At 39.7% G+C, this 25,617-nt stretch overlaps 2 protein-coding genes across 4 annotated transcripts in view; one reads left to right on the forward strand and one right to left on the reverse strand.

Moving 5' to 3' along the window:
• fndc4a (fibronectin type III domain containing 4a) overlaps nucleotides 1-7,070 on the forward strand; it is a 45,335-nt gene extending 38,265 nt beyond the window's left edge. Inside the window, exons 4-6 of one of the 2 annotated variants that reach the window (XM_072442068.1) lie at nucleotides 1,105-1,194; nucleotides 4,102-4,235; nucleotides 6,507-7,070. In XM_072442068.1, the coding sequence (XP_072298169.1) occupies nucleotides 1,105-1,194; nucleotides 4,102-4,235; nucleotides 6,507-6,548 (266 nt within the window). In that variant the 3' untranslated portion in view covers nucleotides 6,549-7,070. The remainder of the gene's footprint in view (nucleotides 1-1,104; nucleotides 1,195-4,101; nucleotides 4,236-6,506) is intronic. The other variant, XM_072442070.1, reaches the window with a different exon arrangement.
• A 7,768-nt stretch (nucleotides 7,071-14,838) lies between these two features.
• Nucleotides 14,839-25,617, reverse strand: part of LOC140357070 (low density lipoprotein receptor adapter protein 1) — a 38,059-nt gene continuing 27,280 nt past the window's right edge. Inside the window, exons 4-10 of one of the 2 annotated variants that reach the window (XM_072442021.1) lie at nucleotides 18,931-19,045; nucleotides 18,602-18,674; nucleotides 18,076-18,159; nucleotides 17,461-17,585; nucleotides 17,132-17,166; nucleotides 15,731-15,759; nucleotides 14,839-15,297 (exon numbers count right to left, since the gene is read on the reverse strand). In XM_072442021.1, coding sequence (XP_072298122.1) covers nucleotides 15,257-15,297; nucleotides 15,731-15,759; nucleotides 17,132-17,166; nucleotides 17,461-17,585; nucleotides 18,076-18,159; nucleotides 18,602-18,674; nucleotides 18,931-19,045 — 502 coding nt within the window. In that variant the 3' untranslated portion in view covers nucleotides 14,839-15,256. Of the gene's footprint in view, nucleotides 15,298-15,730; nucleotides 15,760-17,131; nucleotides 17,167-17,460; nucleotides 17,589-18,075; nucleotides 18,160-18,601; nucleotides 18,675-18,930; nucleotides 19,046-25,617 lie in introns of both variants that reach the window. The other variant, XM_072442020.1, reaches the window with a different exon arrangement.

Below are 25,617 nucleotides of genomic sequence, written 5' to 3' on the forward strand. Positions count from 1 at the left end.
CATAACAATACAAGACCAGTAAGAACGTTCAGATTTAAAACATTTTTTGGCATGACATATTTTAGTGTTTTCAAAAAATGCAAAAATATTTCCCATGTATTATTTTTGTATAGGTTCTTGACAGCACACGTAATACTTAGTTAAAAACCTTGTTGGTGCCTCTGAAACCCCCATGACACAAAGATGACATGGAGGCTGTGATGACGTGTGAACTGTGGAGTCTGCCGTGACCTCGGTCTTCACCTGACATTTGAGTGTAAGGCTCAAGTCCAAATTAACTCTCACGCGGATCGACAGACAGACAGGAATTTATACAAGAGCTGTTTCATTAGATTACATAATGACCCAAGTGAGAGGCTTCTTTCAGTGTTGGGTTTCCTTCCGTTGTGCACTTAATGCTTCATAGATGATCATGTTGTTGATATCTATCTATATCTAAGCCGGATTTATTAACGTTTTAAGTTGAAATTTGAATTTTAAGGCAGCTTTTCAGTCAGATCTAGTTTACACAGCAGCTAAATAAGATGTCAAAAGTCCCATCTTAAAACAGAATGAAGCAGGAAATGTAAACCTGGCTCTGTCCATTTTTCAGCAGCACCGATACATTTTAAACAGTTTGGACCAGGTAGTTTTTCAGTTTGGGATTTTACTTTGTACAACGTTCTGGTAAAACTGCGAGAGACGATGGCGGTCATCAGTTATTTTTAAAAAGTAAACTTCAAGTGCGCTTTGGAAGCCTCTAAACTGTTTACAATACCACTGACGTCACGTGTAAAGCCCTAGTACACATCGGCGCTAGTACTCAGACACTAAATTCTCTAAAAGATTCAATTGGGCAAAGTGCTGGTCTGGATCCGGTCCACGGAGAGATAGTTTGGAGAGTGGGAAAGGGCCCATAGTCAATCCACTTAGAGGAGGATTAATGCTACAAGATTAATTCGTAGTAAAGCACATTCTCCCGCTACACTTTTTGTTAAATGCAGTAAGCGTCATTAGGGACAAATGAACTGAAGCTGATCCGAGCTGGACTTCTGTAACTGAGAATTACACTATCACGGAAATAGGAATAAATTGACCGCTAAAAATATTGACTTTGTTTTCCAGATGACCCCACAGTGCAGGGCCTGGACAAGTCGAGACACCTCCAAACCGGAGAGATGATCATTATTGTAGTGGTTCTGGTCATGTGGGCAGGTAAGAATACTCACACTTATACCACATTTGTAAGAGTCATAAATAGTATATACAGCCCAAAACCCCCCTGAACAAACTATATTTAATGTTCCCCTGCTCTTTTTGATCATGCACGTGACTTATTGTCGTCTTTGTTTTGTTATATGTGGTGTTTGATGTGTGTCTATTTTGTTAAATGGTGTTCCTTTGCAAACTGAAGACAAATTTCCACGCGGGAACAATAAAGTAACTAACTACTTAATTTGATTTGACTATTTGCTCTTTGCTAATAATTGCTATTCACATTTAATGAAGTCAAAGTAAGAAATAAATAAATAAAATAAATGTGTAAAGGTGTCCGTCTATCCATGGGTTTCAGAATGATAAGAAATTAGAACTGTTAAATTATCAATTCAAAACTAAATATTACATCTGTGATTGGCAACAAGTCCTCAAAATGTTGCATACATTGAAGCTAAAACCCTTGAATATCAGGCCCTTATTTTTTCCTGGGGCCACGTCTAAATCTGAGCAAAGGGCCAGACAAAGTAATCATTGATATAACAAGTATTCATAATCAAATGTATGTATAATACAGTTTACTTTAATCTATTACTATTACTACCATTAGATAACTATAATCAAAAATGTGCTGGTGTCTGTATTAGTGTCTAGTCTACAGTAAAATGTCATGAATGTTTTAAAATCTAGGACAACAATTCAAACTCTGCTACTTAAAAGCCAGTGTGCAAATTATAATGTATATTCTTTAGTTTCAGCTTCCTGTTATATGCAACATTTTGGGGACTTTTTCCCATTCAAAAGATGTAAAATGTCACTTTAAATTGTTAATCGCTATGGCAATGGTAGACACAGTTTGAAATGTTTCCTATTAAACAACACATGATGCACTGTCCATCACAAGGCCATGTGAGAACTACAGTGTATTGATCTGAAAAGGCCCTAAACTTGACCCGGAGCTTCCCTGTAAACTGCAGCTGAAGCCAAAGTCCTGCCGAGAGTCTCACTCTAAAATAAGCCTGACTTCCCCTCTGGCCTTTTTCATCTCTGTCATGTCAAACTAACGTCGTGCTTTCTTTCTCTGGATCTCAGCACTTCCTCAGTAAAAGTTTGTGAGCTCCTCAGAGGCAACTGTCTAATGGTGCAGAGGCACGATGAAAAGTGATGTGTCTGACATCACTTCAGGATGTGAAGAGCGGGGCTTTCCTCCCGACTGAGAGACAAGAGTTGTTAATAATCTTTATGAGAGAAGGCAGGGTACGCCAAAAGACACAGACTCAGGTAGAGTTAGGGTTGGATAGAGAAGACAAAACATCTATTTCCAAACTTCTATTACTTCCGAGACAAATGTATCCATGTTTTGCTCTGCCTTTGGGTAGTTTCTTGGTTAGAACTACTGGTGCTATGATGTAGTCAAATGTTAGCTCTGGTTTAGCCCAAGTTTGAACATGGAATAGTCCTGTTTTAGACCCAGTATAGAGCTGGTGGTACTTGGAAAGAAAAATATTTACAGATAAAATCAAGCATGCTTTGTATGCCTTTACGTCACTCTCTATATTGTACTGTTGTCCCAGAGAGTTGATTCTCACTCTTGGTTCAACAACAGAGGGAAGGGACTAAGTGGGTGAGACATTTTTTTCTTACTGATGGTTCAAAACTGAGCACAGGTCCTTTAATACTGTTCAATAACCCCAAACTAAACAGGATGGTCATCTTGGTCCAGCAGGAGTCAACACCGATGGTCAAAAGTACCATATGTTTGAATGCTTTCACTGTACTGCATTATCTCACTACAAGATGGAAAGTGAATTTCAATTCCAGTTAAAGAACTAAAAAGTGATTTAAGTGCTGCATAAAACCATATCACAAATCATTTGAAAATCATTCAATCAATCAAGATTGCCTAGACTGTAAATTGTTTAAGCATAAATAATGCATTTAATATCTGCAAATGAATCTGTGTTAGCTTTACAATATGCAATCGCACATAATTTCAAATGAAATACGATCTTCTCCACGGACGGCTCCAATATTCCAATGCATCTGTAATTTGCTAAATGAAATGCGTATTGTCTAGTATTTCTGCCTTCTCATTAGCCAGACTGTGGAATCACTCTCTAATGATATCCTCTTATACAAATGCAGATTGGCAGTGAGGCGAGGGAAGTTATCCAGTTTGGAGGCATCTGGAGATTGTGACAAATGCCACAAATAAAACTCTAGCAGCCAGTTTTGTGTGTGACGTATGAAAGCAGAGTCCACAGCAGCACAGATTGTTCCCTCTTATTCATATCCAATCTAACCTAAAAAATGTAAAATAGCAACAACATAGTGTTTAAAATTAGGCTAACGTGAAATCAAGGTTTATAAATGATGACATGAGTGCTGCTGACAACAGCTAACAAAAAAGTGCACAAGGTGAATGTGTGCTCCACTGTTAAAAGACAAAAGCATACCATGTCCAGGGTTGCCTGCTTTAAAGAGGGCAACAAGTGACCAAGTCTGTGTAAAAAAAAAATAAAAAGTTAATTGTGTGTCGTAGCTTAACAAGTGCTAATGAGATGTGAATGTTTTTTAACAGCATAGTCAACATCTATAACAACTTTAAAACAATAAAAGCTTGTATTTAACTCATTATTGGGTCTGTTATCCTGAAACTGACCTAAAAAGAAGCTGAAAATGACCTCTTTCTATACATAAAAGAAGCTCAACTGTAAAAATGTGCAAGATATTTTCCAAATAATTGAAGCACAAAGTTTCCATTGAAAAGTGGACTTGGCAAGTAATGTAAAGTGAGCACCCCGTGGACGACCTTAGACATCGACATCTGGGCCCTGTCCTGCAGCCCTTTTTGCCCAAACTGGGTTGATGCCGTAAACACTGAGCACTCTCTTTCACCTCGCGCAGCTGTGATCGCCCTCTTCTGCCGGCAGTATGATATCATCAAGGACAACGACTCCAGCAACAGCAAAGAGAAGGCCAAGCCGTCGTCAGAGCACAGCACGCCCGAGCACCACAGCGGGGGCCTGCTCCGGAGCAAGGTGAGGTCAGGGGTCATGGTGGGGTCAGAGCGAGAGAACGGACACAGACTAATGATCTCATTTACTGGACAAATGAGAGCACTACTACAGCCTCGGAAGCACACACATTGGCACAGACCAAGTTCACGTTCTTGACTTTATTTTTACTTTAAAGTGTAGAGTGTCCCGAATTTTAAGCGAGTCAAGGTCCAGAATTCTGTCCCAATTGTCTCAAAAAACAGGGCTGGACTGGCTCTATAGAGCGAGCACTATCACGCTCCAACGGCCCACTCTCTATCAACGCTCTCTACCTTTGCTTTGGTCTGAGTTCAGAGTGGCCCCAGATACGTGGGCCCCACGATGGCAAAGCCAACGATGCAATGTGCCAGCTCCTGCGCGTGCGGCAGCGTGGACTCCAAGCTGCTGCTACAGTAATGAGCCTGGTTAAAAGGCTGAAACCAGGGATATTTTTAAGCCTATGAAGACATTCTGCACGAGTCTTTATACGAGTTTTTGTTTTTACCTCAATAGACTTTATATTTGCGGTGCTCTGGGTATTTTGATCTAATTGAAAAAGTCGTCAATTTTCATGGAACGTGATCGTTCGCTGCAGCGTTTTTCCAGGGCCAGCCTGTATAGAGGTGTAGAGTGGTAAACGCCCTGGGCAGGATTTGTAATTGCGCCCCCTGCCCTCACCGGCGGTAAATCATAGCCTAAGACCTTTGTTTGGCACTACTCCATTACAAAACATGGGTTCAGAAGCAGGGTGTTTAGATTCCCAAAGCAGAAATGCTCAGTGGTGCCCCAAGCCCACTTCGAATGTGCAAAATAATACATAGGGGTTTGATGTCTGTACTATAACCTTATAATGCATATTTGTATTGCTAATAGCCTTTAAAAATTAGCTCTTGAATATCTTTAGTTTGGCATCTCGGGTTCTAGAACTAAAAAACGATTTAATCCAAACTTGATGCCCTTCTGGGACGAGTGGCACTGCTGTGAAGCTTGGGCTGTTTAGGGGCCACTTTAGGCCGCTGGTGTTCTTTGCTGCGCACATGTCCAGAACCCTGCGCAGCATACTGCATATGAATGCAGTATGCTGCGCAGGTCCCAAATTTCTATATATATATATGGACTATGAACTTATCAATCTGGAGGAGAAAGTTTAAGGCCCCAAATAGACAAACGTGGCCTCAACAGAAAAACTAGAATACAAAATAACATTTAACTTATATAAAGTGCATGGGTTCAAAACAAAGTTGTGGATTTGTCTTTCCCCAGACCAGGCTTATCTATCTTTGAATATTTGAATTGTTCATTAAATATTTATTGTTTACTGATAAATATTTATTGTCTCTAAAGGCTGTGAGAAGTCTTAAATGTGGCACAGACTGTTAAAATGGTCTGAATAATGAGGCCATAATAAACAAGAGCGTCTGCACTGGGAGTGTGGACTTGTGTCTGCTAATCTCAGACTCGACTAAAGGTCTGCTGACGCCTTCTGTATCTGCTCATTAGTTTGACAAATAATGATGAACGAGGAACATAAACATTGGGGAGGACAATAACAATAAAACTACCGGTATGTGGATATGTTTGTGAGCATAAAACTTGCCTGGGTGGCTTCACACTTGTCATTTGGTATTTAGGTCCAGGTTAACATAGCATGAAAAGAAAATATGGAATTGAATTATGAAAAGGTCTGGTTGTATATAAAGTATACCTGAACAAGTCTTGTCATGACAGAGGGGCAACGCTCTTCAGGCTTAACAAATACATAAAAACACACTCACTCTATGAGATCAAATCATGTCCAGCAAGAGCACCGGCAATGTCCTTGCTTTAAAATCATTGAAAGGCATAAAATGATTTAGGGTTAAAGTTATTGACACAAAGCGATTATAAAATAAAAATGTCCTCAGATCTCAAGCGGGGAATGTTCTGAAGTTCAGCAAACGTGTTAAACAATCAGACAAAATAAAAGAGCTTCATTAACAAACAAAGATAACGTTTATCTGTCCCACAATGGGGAAAATGCCGTAATCACTGTAATCATTTAACGTGAGCATTTCAACTATTTTAGTTTACATAGTCACAAAGAAAAGAGAAAAAAGTAGAAACAAGACTATAAAAGGTAAAATAAACAATAAATAGTAGTTGTGAATTTAGTGACGTTCATAAAAATGCTGAGGCGATGCCCCAATTTAAAAGCAGTTAACATAGAACCATTCACTTAAAGAAAATCCACATTTTATAGATGTTTTTCATTTTCACAATGTTTTTCCTCCCCAGTTCCATCCTTCAGTGCCCTCTATCAACATCATTGAAGTGTGAGAAGCGTGAGAGCCCCCCCCCCTCGCCGTCTCACCGCGCTGAAGCCTTCTGTGTGCAAACAAGAGGCAAAAGACTCTGGCATGTACAGCCCCGCCCCCCTGCATTCGCCATGGCAGCAGATCAACCAATGGAAGTGGATGTCTTTTACAGGCGCTTTGTACATTTCTGCAATTCACACCTTTTGGGAGGTCTAGTTTTAAAGACGCGGTGTGTTTTTGATGAGTGCATGTTCGATTAGACCAGTTCATGTAATAGAAATAATTCAGCCAGTGTCTGACAAATGTATAGTATAAGCTGACAGTAAGATCTGTACATACATTAGGCAAATCATTCAATGTAACATCACTTTTTTAAGATTTAAGGTATTGTTTCACATATTAAATTATACATATTGTCATACTGTGCATCTATTTATCTTGACTAAATGAGGTTGCATGCAATTTAGTGGTGGATGTTTGCACAAAGTTAGAGGATTTGAGAATAAATGTGATGGCAGTGCTGTGAAATAAAGATAAATACATCTGTTTGTGTTTTCCTTATGTTATGTTAGACATGTGCCTGTAAATGTCTTGGGGAGGTGCAAGTTCAGCACAAGCTTGAAAACGTGAAACTAAAAAATAAAATGAACCACTAAAGTGCGTAAATATAATTTGTTTTGGAGATTACACCAGATGTTTCTATCTCTTTGGACATTTTTTGTAGTTTTAATTATTGACGATAAACTCAATATTCTATCTTTGCATAATTCCAAAAACTACAATATTATATTTTTATATATTCTCCCTTTGTCTCTAACCTTTAGTTTTTAGACCTTGCTTCTGCATTTGTGAAGAACATGACTAGCATTTTCTTTTTATGATACAGTCCAGAGCGAAATAAATTAGAAAAAGGCAGCAACTGATTTACTAGTGATGTTCTTTGATTAAATAATGAGTAGCAGTTAGTAATGTAAGGCATTATTCAAATTTTTTTGTTGAAAGCACATTTTAGAATTCCGTTTGTCTTAGTTTATTTGACATTTGTAGTTTAGAACAATATGAAAACACCTCGTTAAAACAACCAGATAAACAAACAATGGACATAAGTTACAAATCACGTACCAAGAAACATTTAGACACTGTGAAATAATTAACGGTATCGTTCACAATTTCTGGTATGGATTGGTATAATATAATATAGGACAATTCTGCATCATGGGCCATCACATCTGAAGCAGGAGACAAAGCGTAATGGACACAATAAACTCAGTCAGTGTCAATCGCCTTCACTTATTGCCTCTTGTCAAATCGCACAAAGACTGATACGTATTTGGAAGAATCAATACCACGAGTGCCACAGAGCTGCTGAGGTTACTTACATTATAACAGCCGTGCTTAATGCAATGGCTTTACTCTGACCAAAAATCCATATGCTGCTAAAAACATCACTCCACTTACAATAACTGCAACTTAATTGGCCTTAATAAAACAGGAACAAAGACTTCATTATAGAATACTAAATGAACAAATCGTTTATTAAGGATGTTTAACCCATAACTCCTAACCCCGTATTTAAGTCGATAAATTATTAAGCCTGTATTCACGAGCAAGGACCACGCCACAACAAAGAGAAAAAGTTTATTCATAAAAGTGATGATGGATCGATGATGGATCGATGAGAGTTGGCTGGGTAGAGACAACAAAAGATGCTGGGATAGGCCTATATAAATAAGGCTTCTGGGTAATTATAGGTGTGGTTAAAGAGAGGAGGAGTGGTTGTGGGAGGAGGAGTAGGAGGTTGAAGCGTTGCATTGCGTTTCATTAACTACATTTATTATGAAATAAAATGTGGTGGAGAAAGTTATAAAAGTACAGATACAGTGGCAAAAAAATACTCTAGTAAAAGTAAAAAATCTACTTAAGTAAAAGTAGCTTGTTGAAGTACCAAATGAAGAAAAAATCTAAAATATTTCATGCAGATTATTGATCAAAGGAAGCAACTTAATCATTTATCTAGTAATTTTTGTTCAGATATTTTTGTCATGACCCAGTCTTTAACTCAAAGTCCTTAGGCAGGATTGCCATTTCAAGCAGTTTTAAACCCTACAGAAAAGTATAAATGTACTGGAGTAGAAAGTACAGATGAAGGAAAAGGAAAGTAGATACCTAAATGTTTGACCTTGGTACAGTACTTTTACTTTTGTACTTGTATCTTTCCACCACTGCAAATGAACCTCAAGTTATGAGGCTCAATTAACAAAACTCCAACACAATAAGTGTCAATTAGAAATGTAACTCACAGAATACCACACATGTCACATGGAAAGTGATGAGTGCATTGAGGGATTTGGTGGGTACAAAGGTACACTAATATCTGAAGTCATTTGTGCTGTGATAAGGATTACAAAGAGATTAACGTGACACATTACATCAGAGAGATTCTATCTGCGAAACCTATAGTTTGTCTTGTAACGCAGAGCAACGAGAAACGAGCACGGCCTCCACACGGCGCTCTCCACAAATTCTCATTATCAAATGCTATAAGCCTCATGATTTGAAGCGACCAGGCGACCAGGCACCTTATCTGCAGCTAATTAACCATTTCAAAATTGTCTTTAGCAATTAATTACACAGTTATGAATACTAAATGGACTGTTTGTGCGTGGATCCCGAGACACAGCAAGCAATTATGGCAATGGCAGAGAACAATGAGGCTGCACTATTTAGCTGCATATCTAATACTTAAAGAGACAGGTGTTTAAACCAACCATACATTCATTCATTTATTTATTTATTTTCTACTGCTTGTTCCCGTTAGGAGTCGCAGGTGACTGGAGCCTATCCCAGTGATTTGGGCCTTAGGCGGGGAACACCCTGGACAGGGGCCAGCTCGTCATAGGGTTAACACAGAAACAAACATTAAACCAGCCTGCAAATCCTGAAATTGTACTTGTATAATGTATAGAAGTTGAGTATTTGTGATCAATTCGAGCACTGTCAGTGAAGTGTGTACTTAGAAATTATATGTCAATGTGTTTTTATTTTAATGTATTGCATTTGAGCATATTCACAATATTAAACAATCTTCAATGACAAAGAAGGTTTGTACACATGCGTGAGCAAGGCTCTTCTCACTTATAACTTCAGGTTCTGCTAACTATAGTACCATTGAGGAGATACTGTATTCTAGACATATTCTTTATTTCTCCAAATAGCTACATACTACCTTCTCACCTAGTAAATAGATCAACTCATAAAAGCATGTAATTCACAATGAAAAGAAGACACTAGTTATAATAAAAGTATGCTTTCATACAATGTATATTTTATTTTGGTTGATTATGGAAATAGGTTTTTCCATAGTTTCATTTATCACATTAAGTAAGCATATAAGAAATGGCCGTGGCTACAGAGTCGCGGCGCGGTCAAATAGCCCAGTAGTTTCAGGAGGAGGAATAAATTAGATGAGCAACACTTGAGACTTGAGAGCGTTGATTGAGGATGAGGAGCAGACGGGCCATGGTACAGACGCCCCCTGTCCTTTCACCCTACTTCTTGGCCGGGAAAAACTGCATAACCTCTTTGGGATAAGCGCAGAAACCTGGAAGAGTCCATGGTGAAATGAGTGATCTGACTCTCTCAGACGGACGCCGCTTGAGTGCGATGATGGCGCTGGGGAGAGGGGTCCTTCCATGGTGGCCGACGCCCGGACTGGGTGCGTTGGTTGAGCTGGGGAGCGGGTGGCCTTGACGTAGATGGGTGAAGTTGGGTCTTCCAGGCTGAATTTACGCAGGCTTCATTAGTGTTATCACAATGATGTTCTGTTCAACCACTTGTGGAACAAAATCAGTAAAAGTGTTGTTTTGTTTCATTCATGTATCGAAAAATGGGGCTGATGCCGTCAGGCTCCTTACTTTAATCCTCTTCAGCTCTTCTCTTCAGTCAGTGGATGAATACTGTATTTCTGAAAGAGTTGTGTGTCACTCATTCATGGGCAAAAGGCCAGAGTACAGACGTATTGATGTGCTCCTCATCGACTCAGCTGGAAAGTATTTCTAAGATTAGATTTTATGTTTCATTTAAAAGGTCTAAAGATCAAAGAATGGAGTTTGGATGGCCTCTGTGAGCTCAGGGCAGAGCTGAGTAATCGATTAAGTTTACTTTAGGTTTTATTGATCATGTTTTGAGGCAATTTCAGGAGTCAAATGCATTTGCTACAGAGATCTATGACAGATTTGTATGATTTTCAAATTGTGACTTTATTTGGTGGGTTAATACCTACTGTAAATATAAATGACAGTTGTGCACCAATCAAGTAAAAGTGTGTGAAGAAAAGTTGAAAAATTGGTTGAAAATGAAAGGAAGTAGAGCATCAGAGAAGGGAGCATTCATCAAAATGTTTGGCCCAATTTAGAAACAAGATTTTCAAATAAACTGGTTTCTAGGTAACAGTTATGACTATCCAAGTGTGATATCATTGTTTACGATCAGGAAATAAAATGATAAACTAAATTATAAACAAATTTAAACTGGGATTAAACAAGTAAAACCTTTAGCAAAATCTTAAATATAACTATTATAATTATCTTAGCTGAGTTTAAGTAAAATGAGTTGCTGAACCTGTCATGAGCACGTTAAAGGCCAAAAATTCCTAAACAGGAATAAAACCTCAACATATTTATACATGTTTTATTGTGCATTTACCAAACCAGATTTACACCTTATGTACAGTTTTAACATGAGGGAGTTATTTACAAATGTCTCTTAAAACAAAATGACAATGTTCAAAACCTGCTAATTGCATAGTGAGAACTAAGCACCTAGTATTGTAAACTGTAATTAGTAGTTCATCAGATTTGCTAAACATAAAGTCATGAAACTAGCAGACAGTGTGTGTACGTGAATATCATCTGGAATCACAACCCTCGGCAGCTTTAGTGATCTAAAGTCTGGGAAACCTTTACACTTGGATGAGAGACCAGTGGAAATGCCACATGGCGTGAGCTTGTGCCAAACCTGATTGAGTAGAAAGGTTGAACAAAGAAGTCTCTCACCAATTCATCTTCTAATGCACTGGCAGAATTCAAATGGAGATGGAAAACGTGACATAACCACAGTTACATCATTTTGTTGCTGTCAATAGGATGTATTTCTTGTTGTTTAATTAAATAAACCCATTAGTTGTTTTTTTTCTTCTTCAAATTGATTTACTGGGTTGGTCCTTGATAAATAAAGTTGCAGAGAATAAATCAAACTGAAAAATAAAAGGTGAAAAGTTGTGCTGAAACAGAATCCCGTTGTCTGTCATCAAAGAGCATCAAACATAAAACTTTACAATTTACAGACAAATCACATTTTTCAACTGTTTAACAAAGTAAAAGTGTTATCAGGCATTATTATTTGTAAATCCATAACTATTGTGTAATGTATATGGATTTTGGCCCTTGTTTACAGTATGGTTGCTAGGTAACAGTTGTGGAATTGCCTCTATGTCACATCTGTTGCTCCTGTTCAACCAGGACGTAATGGTCAAACCTAATCATATTAACTATACGTTTTAGTGAAATGTGTCTAACGCACTGGTTCTTATCGTTGGGCGTCCCCAGATGATATTCGTACAATTTTAAAACGTAAAAAGTGATCTTGAACAATGGCAATGTAGTGGTGAATATAGAGTCCTATGTGTTGCTGACAAAATTAATGTTTCCAGGTCTATATTGTGTCATATGCACTTTAAGTATTTGAACGTTTTTGTGCGTGTAAGTGAGTCTATGTACCTGGGTTATTTGAAGCGAATTAGTACATTTTGTGTTTTTTTCCAAAGAGTTCAGTATGTAATAATAAAGTATTTTGTTTCTCATCAAGATGGAAGTAATTACGTCCGCGCTCTGATTGGCTGTGCATCTCCTGAAAAAAGCACATCTAAAACTGTACATGCGACTAAAATGAATGCATGTGGATATTAACGGTGTGGCAAAAGGTTTAGTATTTTCCCATTTTGCAGATACACCAGCGTTACGTTTGCCATAACACACTGTGGCCTTGAGCGTTCTGCCATAGCAATGAGTCAATGCAGTAACAGTTTTAACAAGTAATAAGTCATAACAGCGCTTTTGGGGAAACTATGAAGAAGCAAACCGTGTTGTACAGCTGCTCAGGATTATTGAAAAACAATTGGAAGACCTTCAGTAAGCCCACCTCTCCTGTAAGAGATGAACTCACATAATCTCAGCACATCCACACATCAATGTTTGACCAGACGGATGTGGTTTAGAGATGAAAAATGACATGACTTCTGCTGACCTTGACGAGAGTGTGATCCTTATTTGATCTGATCTGAAATGTGCACCCCGCTCTATATTGCCTTCTGTCATGAGGAAAATAGTGCAATTAAAGTGTCATGGCAGTAATGCTACAAGACGTTTAATTACTCTGCAGTGGGTGTCATGACAACGACAGCATTCCCTGGCTCCGCCTCCTCATCTTCGTCACAATTATTACAACTGTGCCGTCAAAACAAAAGAGAAAGACCCGTTTGATTTTGTTGTTTTATGTTTGAAAATAAATAGCAAAAGATAAAAAGTACCTTGGCTTGGTACTGTAGACCAAGAGTTCTCTTATAAGGCTTTAATACTTATAAAATGTAGTTTGAAATTGAAGATAGAGCTTGGATTTTATCAACGTAACAAACCCTGCTTCTCTCTTCAAGCCCACTAACGTCTGGTGTCTGCGATGGATTTGTTGGATTATGGTGATGTTGTTTATGTGAATGCAATAGCTAAATGTCTTCATTGTGCATTAAGAGTTGAAACAGGTGGTGGTGGACTCACCCATCACTGTAATCTGTGTGCTGACTCTGATCTATAAAAATATTTAAGGTTTTGCGCCGGCCTATCTGTGCAGAGCCTTTTGCTATGCTGCTCCCACAGCTTGGAACTCTCTCCAGTCTGAACTGAGGCTGTGTGACTTGCAGAGGTCTTTTTGCCGGGGCAACACTCTCATGCTATATTGAAAATCAAAGACAGAGAATCCTACAAAATTGGTTTCTTAAATGTTTCTTGTTTAAACGTGTAAACAAGTTTCACACGTTTACCCAGATCGCACTTGAAAAAGATTGTTTCCACTGCTTGAATAAAGGGTGATAAGTAAGTAATACATCATGTAAAAAAGTAAATGATTGTAACTGGGCAATTCAATGCTCTATTTTAGTGTACAATGCATGTTTCCTTTTGTTTATAAGTTTATTGCACACTGTCCCTGTATAAATAGATAGCATACCATACACTTTAAATAATATAGTTTTACTGTAGGAGTTGTTTATTGGGATGTTTGAGCCAATTATTAAACCAATTACTGAAGGGCAAACTATGGCCATTTGATTAATTGTTCAGGAGCTGAGTTTGAGACATGCATTTTACTAAATTCATTTTTAATTATTTGTATATAAACAGTTTGAAAATCATTTTTAAAATGTGTAGCAAATAAACTGATGAGCAAAATAGTTGAGTTGAGTTTGTACATAATTTAAACTCTACAAAAACGTCTTATTGAAATACAAGCAACAACAACCACCTGATTATTGACTCAAGGTACATAATGTTACAATATAACAAATGAAGACTATAGAGAATAAGACAATTGACAAAACAGAAAGTATTGTATTTGAGATTTTGCTAGAATACATTATGCTATTTACATCAGGCTTTATTTGCCAAATGATATAAAATAGTCTTGATTGGTAATTGTAGAAAAAGTTTAAGTTTTCATCTGGACACCGTTTTAGAAAAAGAAGACACTTTGAGAGTCATTCTCAATCTGTGGATCTAGTCTAAGAACTCAGATATTTATCCTACTCTGAGTAAGCCCTGCCCACCGGGCGGGACCTCCTAAAAAAAGCTTTTCTGTTTACAGTTTCATTTCAAACTAATCTTGTATCCTAACAACCCTGTAATGGGTAATCCAAATCCTATAGTAAGCAGTGTCCAGATGACTACAACTACAAATCATTTTCTACAACAGAACTCTCCTGGATGAATGAGGGATTACAGACTTGATTGATAATTGTGTATTTACAAAAATAAAGCAAAAATTTGACAAACAAATCCAAACAAGGCAAATGACTTGAACATTAACATGAAAATTGCAAAAATTGGGATATATGGTTAAAATAGAACTATTTCTCAGCACATTTTCAAACATTATCCAAGAAAAAACATATTTTATTATTACATCAATTTTTGTGCTAATAAACACCAGCGTTTGTAAGTTGAAAGTGGATGATGAATCAAACTCCACTGAGATCAGACTGAGAAACTCACATTTACTTTTACTCTGGCAGCTTCATCAAACACATGTCTGACAAGAACCTTAAGAAAAACAGAAATATTCAATCTTTTTTAATTAGAAGAAATCCTTGAAGACGTTTTCAAAAGTTTTGATCAAACAGTAAATTCTCAGATCTTAAAGAGTATTCAATAAAAAATCAAGAGTGTCCATGACCCAGCGTGTCTCGCACGCTGTGATGAGCGTCTTTCATCAAACGGAGGAGCTGCTGGGACTGTCTGTTTACATGGAGGAGAGTGTGTCAGCTGGCATTCGCTCACAGAAAAAGCAGTTTTGTTAAAAGTCTCCATGGCCCCTCTGCAGCAGGAGGAGAATACAGACGAGAGCCTCTGATTCACGACGAGCCCACTGCAGGTTTAGGAGCGTTTTGCAGCTGTGTTTGAGACCTCAGAGCTGCATTGACAGGGCGGGATTGGGACTCGGACAGTCTAAAAAGAGAGGACAAGGTTTATAATGAGGACCCTGCATCAACAAATTAACTAACACTAAACAGGCAAATAAGTGAAATGAAACATACACTTATAATATTGGTACACAGGAAAAATGATGTTATGAATTGTGAATCAGATATAACCTTTGCCAAATTAGTATATGTTTTTTGAACCGTATGCAACTGAAAAAGGTTAATTTGCACAATTTACCATACATTTAAAGAAAACAATTGTGTCAAGCCTTAAAGGTCTTTTCTGTTATTATATATCATGAAATGGTATGAACTGCAGTCGACAGTTTTTTACACCACAAATGAATGAATGTTTTATGAGCAGGTTGAAGGAAGGAGCAGAGTGAATGATTCATGTTTTCTTTTCTTGTAACATCTAAAATGAAACAGCTGTCATATAAAACGCAGCCATTACTCACTAGTGTCCATCTCCTCCACCTCCATGTTGCTGCATGTGGGACAGACAAAACCACATGTGACTCAGGACACAAAGATAATGGCTCGACAAACAGGTAAAACATGTCTTTAAATCCAAGGAAACGTAAGCTCTCAAATCTTTTACTGAACACAGAGGAACAGTTGTGAGATGCTTAAACAAACACAGACTTGGTTTGTTCAAGTTGTCTCTAAATTTCAAATGCCTAATTATAAATACCTAACATAATATGTTAGGTATTTATAATTAGGCATTTTTGCGTGCTGCTGTAGATAATTTTCCACCTTTATTATTATTTTCCACCTTTATTATAAAGGTGGAAAATTATCTACAGCAGCACGCATTTCAAGTACTGCTACTGACCCCTACAGGCAAGTCACATATTTGATTTTTTTTAGAATTTCAAGCACTTTTTGCTTGGAATTGGAAATAATCAAATGTATCAGCTGGATTTTCAAAATGATACAAACTCATTTACCAGGCAATTTGCAGGTGAACTTGCGCGCCGCATCGACAGAATATCATATTTTTTACTAAAAGCCTTTTTTCGTATTTTTCCTCAAGTCATTCTTTGTCTCCCACCAAATTGATGACATAATGTTTTTAACATATGTGCCCTGTTGTGGAATTTCTCTCAACAATGATCAAGAAATAAAGTAAAGATAAAATAGAGTGGGTTTTTAATTTCTAGTGTAGCCTTCTGTCCCTACACTGACCTGTGGCCTCATTTATAAAGCTCAGAACGCACAAAACGAAGCCCAAAATGTATGTTTTTTCATGCAAGGAGTGTGATCAGTAAAAAATATACTTGACATGAAAATGTGCAGACGTCCACACAACTCTGGAGCTTAAGTTGCGTGGCAACTGCTCATAGTTTGAGAAGAGGAGGGCAGAGGTGACATAGCGACTCACATGGCAGCTCGGTCAAATGGACCATTAAAAAAAAGTTCAGTGAAACCAACAGTAAAATGTGCTTCACGATCTATGTGAGCACAATCAAATGGGCGACACAGCCTTATGCGCGTCACGCACGCAGACCAGTCAGGTATGTTTTCCATCATTGCTCCTCTGTTCAGATGCCCTCCCTCACGTGTCAAGTACAATTTTACGCATTCTATTAGAAATGAGGCCCCTGGTCCCTCCAAAGAGATCCAGAGTCAGTTCATACAATTACAGAGAAGAAAAAGAAAAGAAAAGAAGGCAAAAAGGCCACGTCAAAAAACAAATTAGACTTTGTACAGGAAAGAGGACAGTTGGTCTCATGGTCTCATTTGCATCAAGTCAGTTCACATCCCTTACTGTTCTTCTGAAACAATGTCCTAGTGTAAAAATCAATACTTGGCAGGACGGGGGCATGCTGGGCACCCCAGCAAATAAAGTTTACCTCGAGAAAGCATCTTCCAGACCATCATCCACATCCTGTAGACAAACAATATTAATCAATACAAACATTCAATATATATTTCATAAACTAAACATTTTTGGGGTGTGTTCATGCCAGCTCCTTCACACTTGTTTTCATTAAATTAAATTAACTGTTCTATACATATTATATTGTGTATAAAGATCTGTGGACTGTGTAAGGTAAGAAGAGAAGCTCACAAAGTTATATACTGCCATCTAGTGTTGTGTATTTGTATCTCATGTGGGATTTGTTAACATGCCCAAACATATAAATTATAACTGTATAAGATTGGTGTTTGTGTGACTTACCCATGAGTCATGTTTGATGGGTCTTCTGCGTGTGGGATTACTGCGAGGTAATGGAGAGTGGAGCAAAGTGGCTAAGAAGGGTCTTCGCACCTTCTCTCCTGTCTGCACCGGCTTGTGTTGTGCCTCTGCTTTTGGGACAGACAGAAAAGACATGAAGTTCTGCACATATTTAAATAGTACAGAAAAGTTACTCTTTTTGCAAAGTGCATAATTAAATGCATTAAATCATCTCTGAAGACGCCTCTGGCAACATAGTTGGAAAGTTAGTCCATCCAACTTTCTTTTTGGGCTCTGCTTCTACAGGAACTGGGAACTTTTAATTGAAGGTGGTCTGTCATTAGGTAGAAGCACATTAAGAGCCTGATTAAATCTCACTTTGCTAAAAGTGACCTTATGAGGACAAAACATTTTGACCTATAAATGTCAGCACCGTTGGAAACAACTGCAACTCTCCTCCTCCAGAATTAATGAGCCCATTTGTATGAAGTTATTTGTCCTCTAAAAGAGAAATGATTGGCGTAAAGGGAAATTTACAACTATAATCATGAAATCGTAATATGGAGCGTTTGCACCGTTAAGTCAAAATAGCAGCCTTGTTGTCTCATTGACATTTACCTTCTGCAGCAGACTCTGTCGCCTCAGTCTGACTGTTACTGCTGGAGCATGAACAAGGGCACGTCCCGGACTTCCTGTTTTTGTCTGTCAAGGAAACAGGAAAGTGTTTACAGGTCAAAGCAACAGCTTAAGTTTGGTTAGATAAAGTTAAAAATAACCTTAAATGTTAAATGATACGTCAACATTTTACCATTTTACTATGACGTCTTAGTATTCCTGTATCAGATCCTATACTTACATAATCTACACAACCAGCAAATCTATTTTCTTATTTCTTAATTTGTGGATGCTAAGACTTCATAAATAATTCATTCACACTGTAGTAGGAAAATAATTTCAGTGCAAAATCAGCAGTTGACCCTCCAGACGGGAACAGGAGTGCTCAAATAATGGATGACCTAGTATTTTGAAGCATTTTTGAACAGTAGCCAGCTCTTTCTCAGGATTACCTGTCAGCTCATGGAGCCTTAGTCATTAGTTTTACTACTTTAAATTACACGAAAGAATACAGAGTTCTTGTGCTTACCTTCCTGAGCAATTTCCCAGAGATCAAGAGCTACTTTGAAGGCCTGAGCCACTGTTAATGTCACCGCCTGAGCCTGTGTGGGAAAAAAGAAAAGAAAATTAGCAAATTCATTAGTTTATTAAAACATTTATAAAATTCTTGCTGAACTAAACTGCGTGTTTATTCAAATGACCTGCCCACATGGCTCGATACATCAATCTCACCTTCAACCACTAGATGGAGCCCAACACCACTTAAAATACTGCTTGAATAGTATATCATGGAGCTACATCATGAGTAGGAACTTTCAGTATGCAATAAATAACAAAAATAGGATGAAATTTACTCACAATCTTTCTCTTTTGGCAGAGAAAGGCGTGGCACTCCAGGGTCTCGTTGAACTGACTCTGGGACACATAAGCAAACACCTTGTCCTGAGTTTTATCGGCTGTGCAGTAGGAGATTCTGCAAAGACATCACACAAGAACATGTTCAGATAACACTGTAAATACAACAAAATAGATGAAATATATGAGAACTCCACAATGAAGAAGTTCTTGGTTTTACTTTTTCATGGAGGAGGGAATCAGCGGAGGATGAAACCTCATGAATATTTTGCTGATTAAAACACAGCTGAAAATACTTAAGTGTGACAAATAAGGAACATGAAAGTATGATTCAAGCTTTCATCAAAGTTGGGTGAAGAAGATTTACATACGGCCATTCAATCTGTAACATAATTCATTTTTAAAGTCCTTGACATTTGCCCAATGTCTCTACAACTGTCCTGTCAAATAAAGCCTTAAGACCAGAAATACCTTTAAAAAAGGAAATGTAATGATGTATAAGAATACACCTAAAACAAACAAACAAACACATATAACAAACTATGTGCAATTAATGTTGAAAACAAAAAAGTATAAACACATAACTCCCATCTTATCAACCTCCACTGGCTGCTGATTAAATTTGGGATTGATTTTAAACTAACTTGCTTCTAAAGCACTCAATGACCTTATTACTTTGCTGAATAGTTAACGCCGTACTCTGCTCTTCGTCCCCTCTGGTCCTCAGTCCCCTCCTCTCGTCTTACAACCAAAGAAGGACGGGATTTTTCTGTTGTGGCACCAAAACACTGGAATAGCCACCCATTCCAAATAAAAAATAGCACATCCATTTACCAGTTTATTTTTCTTTTGCATCACTTTGATTCAACTCTTTAAAAAAAAAAAAAAAGATAATCAAATAAATGACTTGGCTTGGCTTAAAGGACAACTATTATACATTATTTGTATTTTGATTGTTCTTTAAACATGCTCTTGAGGACCTTTGCTTTGTCATCTCATGTTTTAGAACTTAAAATATTATGATTTCTAAAGCACACATGACATTGTCGAGTCTGGCGTTTCCCACATCAGGAGTTGAGTTAGAGCTCCATCTACTGGCTGAGAGAAAGGGAAACATCCATTGCTTGCACGCGACATTCTAATTTAAGTACGCAGTCATGATTTGATTGCAGAAATGCTCAGAACGAGTCTAGTGATGCTTTATAGACTTAAAAACAGCCCAAAAGGTTTGAGACCTTTTGGACTCGACCTTTGACGTCACAAAATGGGGCAATTCAGTGTTTTGTGAGACTCAGAGGGAGAGGACCTCATAAACACGATCCATCAAACAAGCAACATAACTAAATTCAACTGTCTGCAGGTAGGTTTTAATGAGGTTATAATGATTTAAAGTAAATTTAGCATTTGTTGTGTGTTGGATTGGTAAAAACTGTTGTATTTGAAAATACAATTTATGGTATTACAACCGTCCACTACTGCTTATCCAGGGCCATTTCCTTTTATTTATTTATTTGCAAATACAAAACAGTAACAATAGTGAGGACAGCAATAACACAAAGAGCAAGACAGACATTAGACTATAGAGGACAACAGTCTAGAAACTTCAGAGCGGGGTGTGCGTGTACGTGTGCGGGTGTGTGTGCGTTTGCATGTACGTGTGCGGGTGTGTGTGCGTTTGCATGTACGTGTGCGGGTGTGTGTGCGTTTGCATGTACATGTGCGGGTGTGTGTGCGTTTGCATGTACGTGTGCGGGTGTGTGTGCGTTTGCATGTACGTGTGCGGGTGTGTGTGCGTTTGCATGTACATGTGCGGGTGTGTGTGCGTTTGCATGTACGTGTGCGGGGTGTGTGTGCGTTTGCATGTACGTGTGCGGGGGTGTGTGCGTTTGCATGTACGTGTGCGGGTGTGTGTGCGTTTGCATGTACGTGTGCGGGTGTGTGTGCGTTTGCATGTACGTGTGCGGGGGTGTGTGCGTTTGCATGTACGTGTGCGGGTGTGTGTGCGTTTGCATGTACGTGTGCGGGTGTGTGTGCGTTTGCATGTACGTGTGCGGGGGTGTGTGCGTTTGCATGTACGTGTGCGGGTGTGTGTGCGTTTGCATGTACGTGTGCGGGTGTGTGTGCGTTTGCATGTACGTGTGCGGGGGTGTGTGCGTTTGCATGTACGTGTGCGGGGTGTGTGTGCGTTTGCATGTACGTGTGCGGGGGTGTGTGCGTTTGCATGTACGTGTGCGGGGTGTGTGTGCGTTTGCATGTACGTGTGCAGGTGTGTGTGCGTTTGCATGTACGTGTGCGGGTGTGTGTGCGTTTGCATGTACGTGTGCGGGGGTGTGTGCGTTTGCATGTACGTGTGCGGGTGTGTGTGCGTTTGCATGTACGTGTGCGGGTGTGTGTGCGTTTGCATGTACGTGTGCGGGGTGTGTGCGTTTGCATGTACGTGTGCGGGTGTGTGTGCGTTTGCATGTACGTGTGCGGGTGTGTGTGCGTTTGCATGTACGTGTGCGGGTGTGTGTGTGTTTGCATGTACGTGTGCGGGGTGTGTGCGTTTGCATGTACGTGTGCGGGTGTGTGTGCGTTTGCATGTACGTGTGCGGGTGTGTGTGCGTTTGCATGTACGTGTGCGGGTGTGTGTGCGTTTGCATGTACGTGTGCGGGGGTGTGTGCGTTTGCATGTACGTGTGCGGGGTGTGTGTGCGTTTGCATGTACGTGTGCGGGGGTGTGTGCGTTTGTATGTACGTGTGCGGGGTGTGTGTGCGTTTGCATGTACGTGTGCGGGTGTGTGTGCGTTTGCATGTACGTGTGCGGGTGTGTGTGCGTTTGCATGTACGTGTGCGGATGTGTGTGCGTTTGCATGTACGTGTGCGGGGGTGTGTGTGCGTTTGCATGTACGTGTGCGGGGGTGTGTGCGTTTGCATGTACGTGTGCGGGGTGTGTGTGCGTTTGCATGTACGTGTGCGGGGGTGTGTGCGTTTGCATGTACGTGTGCGGGGTGTGTGTGCGTTTGCATGTACGTGTGCGGGTGTGTGTGCGTTTGCATGTACGTGTGCGGGTGTGTGTGCGTTTGCATGTACGTGTGCGGGGGTGTGTGCGTTTGCATGTACGTGTGCGGGTGTGTGTGCGTTTGCATGTACGTGTGCGGGTGTGTGTGCGTTTGCATGTACGTGTGCGGGGTGTGTGCGTTTGCATGTACGTGTGCGGGTGTGTGTGCGTTTGCATGTACGTGTGCGGGTGTGTGTGCGTTTGCATGTACGTGTGCGGGTGTGTGTGCGTTTGCATGTACGTGTGCGGGTGTGTGTGCGTTTGCATGTACGTGTGCGGGTGTGTGTGCGTTTGCATGTACGTGTGCGGGTGTGTGTGCGTTTGCATGTACGTGTGCGGGGGTGTGTGCGTTTGCATGTACGTGTGCGGGTGTGTGTGCGTTTGCATGTACGTGTGCGGGTGTGTGTGCGTTTGCATGTACGTGTGCGGGTGTGTGTGCGTTTGCATGTACGTGTGCGGGTGTGTGTGCGTTTGCATGTACGTGTGCGGGTGTGTGTGCGTTTTCATGTACGTGTGCGGGTGTGTGTGCGTTTGCATGTACGTGTGCGGGTGTGTGTGCGTTTGCATGTACGTGTGCGGGGGTGTGTGCGTTTGCATGTACGTGTGCGGGTGTGTGTGCGTTTGCATGTACGTGTGCGGGTGTGTGTGCGTTTGCATGTACGTGTGCGGGGTGTGTGCGTTTGCATGTACGTGTGCGGGTGTGTGTGCGTTTGCATGTACGTGTGCGGGTGTGTGTGCGTTTGCATGTACGTGTGCGGGTGTGTGTGCGTTTGCATGTACGTGTGCGGGTGTGTGTGCGTTTGCATGTACGTGTGCGGGTGTGTGTGCGTTTGCATGTACGTGTGCGGGTGTGTGTGCGTTTGCATGTACGTGTGCGGGTGTGTGTGCGTTTGCATGTACGTGTGCGGGGGTGTGTGCGTTTGCATGTACGTGTGCGGGTGTGTGTGCGTTTGCATGTACGTGTGCGGGGGTGTGTGCGTTTGCATGTACGTGTGCGGGTGTGTGTGCGTTTGCATGTACGTGTGCGGGTGTGTGTGCGTTTGCATGTACGTGTGCGGGGGTGTGTGCGTGGATGTACAGCTTGATGTCATCCATGTAGAGGAGGTGACTGATGGGAACGGGGCTACCATCAGTCACCTCCTCTACATGGATGACATCAAGCTGTATGCTATGAGCGGGCAGGACATTGACTCCCTGATCCACCCCACCAGGATCTACAGCTCAGATATCGGAATGTCATTCGGACTAAAGAGGACTATAAGTGTGGGCGGATGGTGACTAAGAGAGGGAAGGTGGTCCACACAGAGGGGGTCTCACTCCCAGAAGGAACGATAGCAGACATTGAGGACAGTTACAAGTACTGGGAATCCCACAGATTTGATCAGATGAGAGATTATAGGGGGAAGATGTATATTCCATTGTAATGAAGTCGGTGAGAAGATCTTTCCAGTGGTTAATGTGTATGTTAATGCAAGTTTTCCAGTTCATGAGGTTAGTGTCATGGCAATGGTCCCCCAGCAGACAGAGAGAGGGGGATAATGGGATGTGGCAGCCCAATATAGTGGAGAGTGGAAGTGTGACCTCTTTCTGAAAGTGTTTGACTGGAGTGCAGTGCCAGGTTGCGTGGATATAATGTATGTGTCTATACTTTTCTGAGTGCAATGTGTGCAAATCTCTGATGTGATAGCTAATATTTTACCCGTGTAATGTGTCCTGTGAAGTGTTTTGAATTATATTAATAGAAAGTTGCATTTTTGGACATAAGATACATATTTTTTACAGATATGGGTCCAGAAGTTGGCATCAGGAGTAATTGAAAGGTAATTTTCACATTTGGTGGGCATATGGCTTTGAAATTATTTTGTATATTTTAGAGAGAAGTTTTTTTGGAGAAGAGATATTAATCAAGATTGATATTGCAGGTAGAAGTTCTAAATTTGTGGGTCTGAGAGGGAAATTGAGTGTTTTTTTAATGCTTAAGAAGTCAGGGTTGTTCCAAAGTGGGGTGAAGTTAGATGAGGCACGTGTGGAATTTGTGATTTGGTGACATTTCCACCTGGCTGTCTTTTTACTGATTTGGTGAGAACTTCTTTGCATAATGATTGTTCTGTTTCTGGCCATATAATATCAGATTGGGTGGGGTGAGTCCATTTGTAAATGTGTTGTAGTGGGTTAGCCAATGAGTGATATTGAACATTTGGTGCTTCTTGTCCTCCTTGGACAGTGTACTAAGTTTAATCTTGGTGTTTTATTTTTCCAATAGAAGTGAGTGATAATGGAGCCTAGTGATTTAAACCAGGTGAGTGTGGGGTGGGTTGGGATCAATGAGAATGAATAGTTTATCTTTTTTGCTGCAATCCTGCCAATTATGGAGAGAGATCAAAGTAAGTCTTCTTTTATCGTCTTTAGCAGCGGTGTGAAGCTGAGTGTTACCAACTCTGACAGCCTGAAAGAAATCTTGATGCCCAGGTAAGTGGTGTGATCATGGCATATTGGTATGGGTGATTGGTGGGATTCCACGTCCGACACAGGGCCATTATTGTACAGTTAAAAGTGTAACTGGGTCGTATGATGATCAAAATATAATTGTGATCCTTTTGGCAAAATACTGTTTTGTTGAAATTGTAATTCAGCCCTTCAGCTTCCTGCTCAAACACACTTATTCCCACCCACTTCTCCTGTTGGTCAGCCTCAGTCGGGCATAGTGACAGGTCGATTAAACAATCACAGTGATGCGTGAACCCTTAAGAAGCATAGGGCTTTTGTTTACTTTTATAAATAATGTAATATGTGTCAAATGGAAATTCTGATCTTGGGTATAAGAAAAAGTGATTTATTCATTTTTTCTGCACCCCCCTCGTCAAAACAATCTTCAAGCTATAAACCTTTTACCTCTGTCCAAACTCCCATTAAAATATCTGCCACATTTATTTTCAATATTCATTTAGAAGTTCAGTGTTTTGTCACAACTTTTGAGCCAATAAGAGCAAATCTGTAGTAGTCACCCCTATAGCCGCTGGGAAAGGACAGGGTTTTCTTGCAGCATAAGCTTTATTTCCTCTGAACACGTCGATGTCTGTAAGTGATGATGAATGCATTTTGTTCAATCAGCTGCAATCCACAGAGCTTTCGTTTTATGTGTCACCTCAAAAACTACAATACAATGAAATAGAACCAGATTTTAATTAGAAAGTAAAAGTAAATTAATCTCACATTGACCTAAATGTTTAATCTGCAATTGTAGATTCAGACCAATTTAGAACATGGGCTCAATTCATGGACAGAACACACACTGTGAAAGTCTTTTTGAAGAAGTTAGTACATTTGTTTGCGATAAATTTAGTAAAAAACACAGGAAATATTTTTAAGATTCAACATTTTTAAGACTTAAACATTTAAGATTAAGATTTCTGGTGTTAATCCAAAATTACACAAAGATTTGAGGTGTAATATTAGTAGCTGTTATTGTTATTTGATGTTTTGGTTGCAAGGGTAAATCTAAATGAGAGTAAACTTATACGGTTATAATTTAATATTTAAAATAGTTTTAGAGCGTTGCGTCGAGATGGGTGATATTGACAAAAACATATCTAATAACTCTTTATGCAGCCTTTTCCCTGCTCAGCTCGTAGTGAATATTATATGTGTTT

This window comes from Eucyclogobius newberryi, unplaced genomic scaffold, assembly GCF_026437365.1.
Source record: "Eucyclogobius newberryi isolate DKJ021-1_F unplaced genomic scaffold, fEucNew1.0.hap1 SCAF_1, whole genome shotgun sequence".
In the NCBI taxonomy this organism is placed as follows: Eukaryota; Metazoa; Chordata; class Actinopteri; order Gobiiformes; family Gobiidae; genus Eucyclogobius; species Eucyclogobius newberryi.